General features: G+C 49.4%; 1 protein-coding gene across 6 annotated transcripts; it reads right to left on the minus strand.

Annotated features, from left to right (window-relative positions):
- Nucleotides 1–540: 540 nt before the first annotated feature.
- nfil3-6 (nuclear factor, interleukin 3 regulated, member 6) lies at nucleotides 541–10,178 on the minus strand. 6 transcript variants are annotated; one of them, XM_080216594.1, is made up of 3 exons: nucleotides 10,063–10,177; nucleotides 6,186–6,287; nucleotides 541–2,068 (listed from the first exon to the last, which is right to left on the minus strand). In XM_080216594.1, the coding sequence occupies exon 3, from the start codon at nucleotides 2,009–2,011 to the stop codon at nucleotides 734–736; it is 1,278 nt and encodes a 425-aa protein (XP_080072720.1). In that variant the 5' UTR covers nucleotides 2,012–2,068; nucleotides 6,186–6,287; nucleotides 10,063–10,177; the 3' UTR covers nucleotides 541–733. The 6 variants fall into 6 exon arrangements, with proteins under 6 accessions (XP_080072720.1, XP_080072719.1, XP_080072723.1 ...); XM_080216593.1 differs by lacking the exon at nucleotides 10,063–10,177 and adding an exon at nucleotides 7,499–7,682; XM_080216597.1 differs by lacking the exon at nucleotides 6,186–6,287 and having other exon boundaries at nucleotides 10,063–10,178.
- Between the last annotated feature and the right edge of the window lie 222 nt (nucleotides 10,179–10,400).

Consider the following 10,400-nt stretch of genomic DNA (forward strand, 5'->3'; position numbering starts at 1 on the left):
CTCCCAAATTCCCACTTAATCAGAACTCCCAAGACATGCAGGTTAGGTGGATTGGCCATGCTAAATTGTCCCTTACTGTCCAAAGATGTACAGGTTAGGTGGATTGGCCATAATAAATTACACCTTAGTGTCCAAAGATGCTCACATTAGGTGGATTGGCCATGCTAAACTGTCCCGAGATGTGCTGGTTAGGTGGATTGGCCATGCTAAATTGCCCCTTCGTATCCAAAGATGTGCGGGTTATTGGGTAGGCTATGCTAAATTGCCCCTTCCTGTCTGAAGATGTGTAGTTTAGAGCCCCGTTTTGTCCAAAGATGTGCAGGTTAGGTGGATTAGCCATGCTAAATTGCCCCTTAGTGTCAGGGGAATTAGCAGGTTAAATATGTGGGGTCATGGGGATAGGATGGGATTGTTGTTGGTGCAGACTCGATGGGTCGAATGGCCTCTCTCTCTGTGCTGCGGGGATTCTATGATTCTATGATGCGTGTGTGGGGTTTTCGTTTGTAAAAGGTGTTCTGAGTGTGAAGAATTCCCTGCTGCGATTTTGAAAAGAGTTTATTACAACGACAGCGCTCGGTTAGAAAATAAAGTAAAAATATATTCACACGCATTTGAGGTCTATTTACAACACCGACAATAAATATTTGCACAGACTCAGGTACTTGCAAATAACTTAGCTATTCAATGGGAGGCAACTGAAAATAAATTTACAAGCCTCGACAGGCATCGTGTCTTAACTGAGATTGGAATACATTTGGTGAGAAAACAACTTCTTTAGCTGTGCCACCTCAGCTGAAAGGGAAGCGAGCTGGTTCTTAAGGATATTATTTTCAGATTTGTAAATGGAGTCATCCTTCAGGGTGTCTTTGGGGCATCCCTGGGCACCAAGGTGGGCAGCGCTGGGCATACAACGATAGTTCAGACCGTTTTTGGACTCCTCTGGTAAGAGTTCAACGTGAGGGCGCCAAGAAGGTGGCATCAACCCGGTGCCGACCCCTCTGTCCGCCTGAGCTATCAATGTGTAGCATCCCTGCTGTTGCTCCCTGGCTGGGCCCACTGGCTGCCCGGGGGCGCCCCTGCCGTAGGTGCCCACCACCGTCTGGGCCACCTTGACCTTCAAGTCGCTCTCGGCGCCCTCCTCCATCCCAGCCCCGATTTTAAAGCGCAGCTTGTGGGGCAAGCTCTTGACCATCTCGGTTAGCTCGGGGGACCTGGCCGGCTTGACGCTCTCGCTGGGATACATGCGCCCTGCCTCCGCCTCGCTACAGGGCGACAGCTGGCCATCATAGTGGTCCTCGCGAGCGGGGGAGAACTTGCCATGGTCGGTCAGGGGGTCGTCAAAGAAGACGGGGCTCCCGACATTGGAGCTTCCGGGCGTGGAGATGCCGGAGTCTTCGGACACCACACAGGACTCGGGCTCCACCCCAAGCTCAGGTCCGAACTGCTGGTTCCGGGGTGGTAGCCTCTTACCGTCCATGGGCTGCATGGCATAGCCATCGTCAACCCTGGGTAGAAATGTTGGTTGGAGGTCACCGATGCAGCGATGAAGCTGTGGATTGTTCTGGGCAGGGAGAGACTCTGATGGGTCCTTGATGAGGCCAAACCTGAACTTCAAAGCCAAAAGTTCAGCCTTGAGTCTGGCGTTTTCTTCCAGGAGGTTAATGACTCGTTGCTCGAGGACAATATCGTTGACCCGGCGTTTCTCCCTCGACCTCTTGGCCGCTTCATTGTTCTTCTTGCGCTTGTCCCAGTAGGTGTTGTCTTTCTTTTCGTCCGGGATGAACTCCCGTTTCCTTCGGCTGACCGAGTTGGTGCCTTTGTGCTTGGCCTGCCTCGTTCCCAGCAGGGACCTGGCCAGGAGGCTGTTGGCGGTCAGTAAAGACACAGCCTCATCGGTGAAAGAGAGACGCGGAGTGCAGAGCTCCAGGGAGCGGGGAGCTGGCGTCAGAACCGGGGGGTGCTCCGCCTTTGGATCTCCAACCTCCTGGAATGATTCGAGCATGGACATCATGGCAAAACCGGGTGGGACTGACTCTCACAAACCAGTAAATCTCAGCCGTGGTGTGACCTGTTGAGATATGAGTGTAAAACACCAGATTATTAGTTTGTTTGAATGTTAGCTCCATACCATCTCCTTAGGAGCAGCGCAAGGTTGGAGGGATATTGGACTTTTGATGGATAAATCCTGATGGTGTTGGGAATGCCATCTTACCATAGAATGGCAGGAGGAGGCCATTTGGCCCATCGAGCCTGCACCAACCACAACCCTAAGCAGTAGTCATGGCCTGAATACCCACAAGGGAACGGTTAGTTGGACAATTCTCCATTGGGTGATAAAGAGATTGTGTTCAACCTTCTCCAGCTTAGAACTAGGAACTTCCTCTGAACAGACTCAATAAGACCAGCATCATTAAACAGGATGACTTGGCCTGAGTCAAGTTCATAGGCACACTCGAGTCTGGCCGACAGTGTCTGTAACCCTCTCCTTTTTATTAGAAGTCTTCCTCTTGGAGCTCAGTGAGGGAAGATAGTGAACCACAGATTACAGGGAGGTTATTTGGCCTATCAAATCTGCACCAACTCTCCAAAAAAGCATCTTACCCAGGCCTAGTCCTGCTCAATTCCCATTACCCCATGCATTTGACCTGCTAATTTCTCTAACCTGCACATCTTTGGACACTAAGGGACAATTTAGCATGGCAATCCATCTCACCTACACATCTTTGGACACTATGGGGCAATTTAGCATGGCCAATCCACCTAACCCACACATCTTGGGACACTAAGGGGCAATTTAGCATGGCCAATCCACCTAACCCACACATCTTGGGACACTAAGGGGCAATATAACATGGCCAATCCCCCTAACCTACACATCTTTGGACACCAAGGGGCAATTAACATGGCTAATCCACCAAACCTAAACATCTTTGGACCGTGGGAGGAACCCGGAGCACCCAGAGAGAACCCACACGGACAAGGGAAGAACGTGCAAACTCCACACAGACAGTGATTTGAGGCTGGAATTGAACCCGGATCCCTGGTGCCGTGAGGCAGCAGTGCTAACCACTGTGCCAGTGTGCCGCCAGTCCCCGTCACTCTTTGAAGCGCTGTTATCAACTCTCACTTCCCTCTAAAAATATTTGCACTGAAGGTTGAGGGGATAAAATAATCTCAGAAACTTTCGCGGTCTGGCCCAGCACATAAACGGCACTAAAAATAATATTACTGTCGAGAGTATGTTAAGGTACTGCACTAGTCGTAATCAAAGTCATAATATCGATTCTGAACTGTGCACTGCTGCTCAGTGTCTACCTCATGGATAATCTGCCACTTAAATCACTACTTGTCATTCCTTCTGGCTTCAAGTTGGAGTGAAACTCCGAAAGTTTGTGCTATCAAATAAACCTGTTGGACTCTAACCTGGTGTTGAGAGACTTCTTGCTTCAGTTCATTCAAACATTTTGTTTATATCGCATCTCTAAGAGTGTAAAACACCCCCAGGAACTTTACAGGAGCATTATTCATCAAAGTGATGTCACTGAGTGAGAAAGTAAAATCTATTTATTCATGTCGCAATTCGGCTTACATTAACACTGCAATGAAGTTACTGTGAAAGTCCCCCGAGTCGCCACACTCCTGTTCGGGTACACCGAGGGAGAATTTAGCACGGCCAAGGCACCCTAACCAGCACTGTCTCTCGGAGGAAACTGGAGCACCCGGAGGAAACCCACGCAGACACGGGGAGAAGGTGCAGACTCCGCACAGGCGGTGACCCAAACCGGGAATCGAACCCGAGTCCCTGGCGCTGAGAGGCGGCAGTGCTAATCACTGTGCCACCCTCTGCTACATCATTCAAGTAATGACTAAGCAGCTCAGAGGTCAGAAAGAGATATGGTGTTGCAGAGTTTCTGTATAGAGTTAGAGAGGGAGAGTATTCCAGAGATTAAGGCCTGAATGGCAGTGGTAGGACGATTAGAACCCGAATTGCTCAAGAGACCAGAATTGCAGAGGTCTCGGGAGTGAGTGAGGGGAGGGGAGTTCTGTGGGCGGGGATGTGGGTGAGTGGGGTGGGGGGGAGGGCCTGTGCTCTTGTGACCACCTCACCGTTTATTCTTTTTAACCAGATTTCCTGTGAAGTCAAACCTGTGCCACCTAAAGGTGGGCAAGGTGGCGCAGTGGTTAGCTCTGCTACCTCACAGCGCCAGGGACCCGGGTTGGATTCCCGGCTTGGGGTCGCTGTCTATGCAAAGTCTGCACATTCTCCCAGTGTCTGCGTGGGTTTCCTCCGGGTGCTCCGTGCTGGTTAGCGTGCATTGGCCACGCTAAATTCTCCCTTAGTGTACGCGAACAGAAGTGTGGCGACTTGGGGGGGAGGGGGGGATTTTCACAGTAACTTCACTGCAGTGTTAATGTGAGCCTACTTGCAACACTAACAAATACAGTTTATCTCAAAAACCCGATCCACACCTATCCCAAATCCTTTGACCCCAAGAGCTATTCTTTATTCAGAGAGTAGTAAGAGAGTGGAATGCCCTGCCTGCAACAGTAGTGGACTCGCCAACATTTAAATGGATAAACATAAGGATGATATTGGAATAGTGTAGGTTAGATGGGCTTTAGATTGGTTTCACAGGTCGGCGCAACATTGAGGGCCGAAGGGCCTGTACTGTGCTGTAATGTTCTGTGTTCTATATCTAGCTGCTTGTTATCATACGAGTCTAATTGCAGTGTTAACGTAAGCTGACTTGTGACACTAATAAATAAACTTGTGGGCGCTGAATGAACTGTCACCACATAAAATCGATCAAAGCAACATTGGAGTAAATACGGTAAGAGGCTAAAATGCAATAAGAGTAAACACAGTAACCAGTCCAAGTACTATTATCGGAAATGAAGGTAAAGGATATATTAACAGAGAGGGGGTGGGGGGGGTGCGTCACGTAGAACATTGCCTAACATTCAAAGCATTGGCCAATAATACAAATCGGTTTAGTTACTGTCCCGTTGTAGGATTTCAGTACCACTCCTTCCCAAGCTGGCTGAGAGGGTGGAGTTTGATTTTTTTTTATGAATATTTTACGAGTTGTGTTTGTGTACGTGTGTGAATTCAAGCCAGTTCTTTTTTCGCATCAGTCTTCCCAACCCCCTGTCCCAGTTCCTCATCAGCCCAGGCTCGAGAGAGACTCAGGGTAGCCCGGAGTCAAAGGTGGCAAGCATTCACCTCGCTTCCTCCCCCCAAAAATAAATCAGTCGCCCCGGGAGAAAGACAAGTGTAACACAGTGCCTCTCGCACAGACAAACTACCTATAACTCAAAGCTGCTTACTGCACCCACCCCACCACCGCCTCTGCTGTTACTCACAGAACACTTTGGAAACTCGCGTCTGATAAAATCTCAGAATACTTGATAGAATAAACACTGACGTTATTATGGGCAGCACGGTGGCACAATGGTTAGCACTGCTGCTGCCTCGCAGCGCCAGGGACCCGGGTTCATTTCCCGGCTTGGGTCATGTTCTGTGTGGAGTCTGCACGTTCTCCCTCGTGTCTGCGTGGGTTTCCTCCGGGTGCTCCGGTTTCCTCCCACAGTACAGGTATGTGCAGGTTAGGTGGATTGGCCATGCTAAATTGCCCCTTAGTGTCCAAAGATGTGCAGGTTAGGTGGATTGGCCATGCTAAATTGCCCCTTAGTGTCCAAAGATGTGCAGGTTAGGTGGATTGGCCATGCTAAATTGCCCCTTAGTGTCCAAGGGTGTGCAGGTTAGGTGGATTGGCCATGCTAAATTGCCCTTAGTGTCCAAGGGTGTGCAGGTTAGGTGGATTGGCCATGCTAAATTGCCCCTTAGTGTCCGAGGGTGTGCAGGTTAGGTGGATTGGCCATGCTAAATTGCCCCTTAGTGTCCAAGGGTGTGCGGGTTAGGTGGATTGGCCATGCTGAATTGCCCCTTAGTGCCCAAAGATGTGCAAGTTAGGTGGACTGGCTGTGCTAAATTGACCCTAGTTTCGGGGGATTAGCAGGGTAAATACATGAGGTTACAGAAATAGGGACTGGGATTGTTGTCAGTGCAGACTCGATGGTCTGAACTGCCGCCTTCTGCACTGTAGGGATTCTGTGATTATTTACTGTGAAGAATCTCCCCCCTTTCATAAACAACAGGGAAATAGAACCTCACATCTACTCACAGCGCGGGTCGCAGCCAGGAAGCCTTCACAGTGCCTTTCAGTTCCCACCTCGCTTCCTCGAAAGCAGATTTGTTCTGTCAGCGAGAGCTGACTTGCAATGAGCTGTTGCAATCAAAAGAAATTTTTTTTTAACTGTTACCCAACCCTCGGAGGAACTCCTCCCAGCTCTGAGCGAAAACTCTCTCCTCCCTCCTCGCAAACTGTTTCTGTCGCTCGCTGCTGCCCTTAAATCTTTCTTTCCATTTGGCCGACAACTCTTTTAACACAAGAGTTAACCCCTTCCCTCTCCCAGGAATTGGGGGAGGGGGTGCTTTGTCATCTCTCTTACTTCCCCTCTGATTAAAGGCTGGAGTATATCCCTTTCAATTCTCCCTTTTAAGCTTTCACTTATCAGACAATCAGCTCTCTCCCCACAACAGCACCCTCCCCCAAGAAAAAAGACACATTCTTTTTGGATCTCCCGCAGTGAGTTTGCTGGATTTTGCTGGGTTTGGGAGTGCATAAGGATTTCTATCCTTATGCCTGGCTTATCACATTTCCTTTTTCCTCTGGGAATTCACAGGGGAGCTATTTCCAAACAGATTTGCCAAGCGCTGCCATTGATCAGAGCATCCTTACAGTGCAGGAGGAGACCACTTGGCCCTTCAAACCTGTACTGACAGCAATCTATCCTTGCAATCCCATGTATTTACTCTGATATTCCCCTTCAAAGAAAAATGCAGTTTAGCATGGCCAATCCACCTAACCTGCACATCTTTGGACACTAAGGAGCAATTTAGCATGGCCAATCCACCTAACCTGCACATCTTTGGACACTAAGGGGCAATTTAGCATGACCAATCCACCTAACCTGCACATCCTTGGTCACTAAGGGGCAATTTAGCATGACCAATCCACCTAACCTGCACATCCTTGGTCACTAAGGGGCAATTTAGCATGGCCAATCCACCTAACCTGCACATCCTTGGTCACTAAGGGGCAATTTAGCATGGCCAATCCACCTAACCTGCACATCTTTGGACACTAAGAGCTCTGAAATAAAGAGCAGTCAGGGCAATGAGTGCTGGGCCCACATCCTGTCCATGAATAAACTTAAAATCATAAATTCTAAAAATGTGAATGGGCAGAACCACACGCCCTAAAAACCTACTAAAGTTTGAGTGCTGAGGAACGGTTGATTTAATAACCGTCTCTACACAGAGATCTGAGACTCATAGATGGCATTTTGCGGGTGATGTTTTTCGACCTCTTTAACCTAATCCCTGAGGCACAGAAACATCCGGTGAAGACACGGTAAGATTTACCAAGCCTACCTGTTTATGCCACACTGTGTACAAACTCCCGGAGGCAGTGGATCCCAGGCAGCCTTGAGTGAGAATGAATCACTCGCCCTAATTATAATCCATTGACGGAACGCAGCTAAATATATAGCAGCTAAACAACATCTTCCACTTATCCACCCAAACTCAGAGACAGCTATAGAACTCTCTTCCCAGTCTGCACACAATGTAGAACCGGAAGCTTCCGACTGGAACAAATTGCGTCCTGTTTTGGTTTATCACTCAAATGCTGACTAAAGGAAATGCTATAATAGAATCCCTACAATGCAGAAGGAAACCATTCGGCCCATCGAATCCGCACCGACCTCAATCCCACCCAGGCCCTATTCCCATAACCACATGTATTTACCCCAGCTAGTCTCCCCTAACCGACACATCTCTGGACACTAAGGAGCAATTTAGCATGGCCAATCCACCTAACCTGCACATCTTTGGAGACTAAGGGGCAATTTAGCATGGCCAATCCACCTAACCTGCACATCTTTGGACACTAAGGGGCAATTTAGCATGGCCAATCCACCTAACCCACACATCTTTGGACCGTGCGAGGAAACCCACAGAGAAACGGGGAGAATGTGAAAACTCCACACAGACAGTGACCCGAGCTGGGAATCGAACCCGGGTGCGCGGCGCTGTGAGGCAGCAGCGCTAACCACTGTGCCACCGTGAAGCCCATTTTATTCTGCTCCGAAATCTGATCCCTCTAATCTCAGAAAAAAAAACCCAAATGCTGGGTTTCATTTCTCGAGGGATAGAATTAGGGAAGTTAAGTTCAAATTGTCTCATATCGAACTTTAATGAGACTATCCTTGGAGTGTGGTGGTACGGCGGCACAGTGGTTCGCCTCACAGCGCCAGGGGCCCGGATTCGATTCCCCGCTTGGGTGACAGTCTGTCTGTGGATTGACTGTGTTAATTTGCCCCTTAGTGTCCAAAGATGTGCAGGGTAAATACATGGGGTAATGGCGATAGGGTTTGGGTGGGATTGTGGCCAGTACATGTTGGATGGGCTGAATGTACTGCACTGTAGGGATTCTGTGATTCTATTGCGCACTCACTGCCTTCGTCTCATTCTCCATCTCTGTACCTCTCTTTGTCTCTGTTTCTATTTCTCACTTACTTTCCCATTTTGTCTCGGGTGACTAACCCTGCATTTTCAGTCTGGTTTATTTTCACTCTCACCAGCTTTTCACTTCCTTTTTTTCATTAGTCTCTCTCTCGCTCTCTCTCTCTCTCAATATCTCCTTCACCATTAGGTGAGTCAGGCCGTGAGCTGTTGCTGAGCGACCGAGTTATCATCTGGATGTATTGCCGAGTGGTCCAGGATTCTGTAACTGTACAAGACCATCGATAGAGGCTGGAACCTCAAGCTGGGTGGCAGAGTTGCACAGTGGGTTAGCACTGCTGCCTCACAGCACCAGGGATCCACATTCGAATCCAGCTCGGGTCACTGTCTGTGTGGAGTCTGCACATTCTCCCCATGTCTGCATGGGTTCCTCCGGGTGCTCCGGTTTCCTCCCACACTCCAAAAGACGTGCTGGTTAGGGTGCATTGGCCGTGCTAAATTCACCCTCAGAGTACCCAAACAGGCGCCAGAGTGTGGCGACTAGGGGATTTAACTTCATTGCAGTGTTAATGTAAGCCTGTTTCTGACACTAATAAATAAACTTTAAACTTTAACCCCTTCAACACAAATTCTGTGACTTTGATAACCTTAGTGAAAGTCTGGCAGTCACCACTTCACTAGTGGTTACGGGCGGCACGGTGGCACAGTGGTTAGCACTGCTGCCTCACAGCTCCAGGGACCTGGGTTCGATTCTGGCCTCAGGTCATTGTCTGTGCGGAGTTTGGCCATGCTAAATTCTCAGTGTACCCGAACAGGCGCCGGAGTGTGTCAACTAGGGGATTTTCACAGTAACTTCATTCAAGGGCAGCACGGTGGCACAGTGGTTAGCACTGCTGCCTCACCGCACCAGGGACCCGGGTTTGATTCCGGCCTCAGGTGGCTGTCTGTGCAGAGTTTGGCCGTGCTAAATTCTCCCTCAGTGTACCCGAACAGGCGCTGGAGTGTGGCGACTAGGGGATTTTCACAATAACTTCATTGCAGTGTAAGCTGACTGGTGACACTAATCAATAAACCGTAAAGAGACATTTAAAAGAAAAACAGTCCTGGTTTAGAATCAGCTGTTAACAACTGTTACCAAAATGAAAGATAAAGGAACCCTTTGTAAAGTTAGTTACAGCTTGTGAAGAACGCAAAGGGTTAATTTTCAATCCATCCCTGTGCATCCATCTTAAATACATTTGTGAAGGGCGAATTTATATCCCAAAGCTTCCACTTTTTAATGAAAGGAACAAAGTTTGTCAAGGCTGCTTAACCAGGTTTGTTTGGGGTGAGTCTCTGTTTTATCTCACAGCTACTGGACTCCCTCCTCCCCACCACAATCCCTTCCAGAGAGCACCAGGCTACGCTGACCACCTCAGAGGCGATTCGAGGAGCTGTGCCCCACTGTGCGTTTCCCGACATTACAGACTTACCCTCCCAGATTAACTCATACTCATCCTCTGTCCCCGACACACTGGCCACCCTCAGTCGCCTCTGCGAGAGGTCATCTGTGTTGCTGCCTCTCCCTCGCTCTGAGCAGCCGCCTCGCTTGCTATTTGTGCTGTCTGCGCTCCCTCTCACTCGGGAGAGTTGGGTAGAGGAGGGGAGGGGAAGGGAGGTTGGCGGCTGTAAGTAGGGGGGAGGGGAGAGGAGGATGGGGGGGGGCGGTGCGGGGGGGGGGTGAGGGAGAGTATCACCTGAGGCAACCCTCAACCCTCTTCTCTGATCTCAAGCAGGATGCACCGTAGCCTTGGCAACTGCATCCCTTGGC

Source organism: Carcharhinus amblyrhynchos, chromosome 33, assembly GCF_965287045.1.
Source record: "Carcharhinus amblyrhynchos chromosome 33, sCarAmb.v2.hapA, whole genome shotgun sequence".
Classification (NCBI taxonomy): domain Eukaryota; kingdom Metazoa; phylum Chordata; class Chondrichthyes; order Carcharhiniformes; family Carcharhinidae; genus Carcharhinus; species Carcharhinus amblyrhynchos.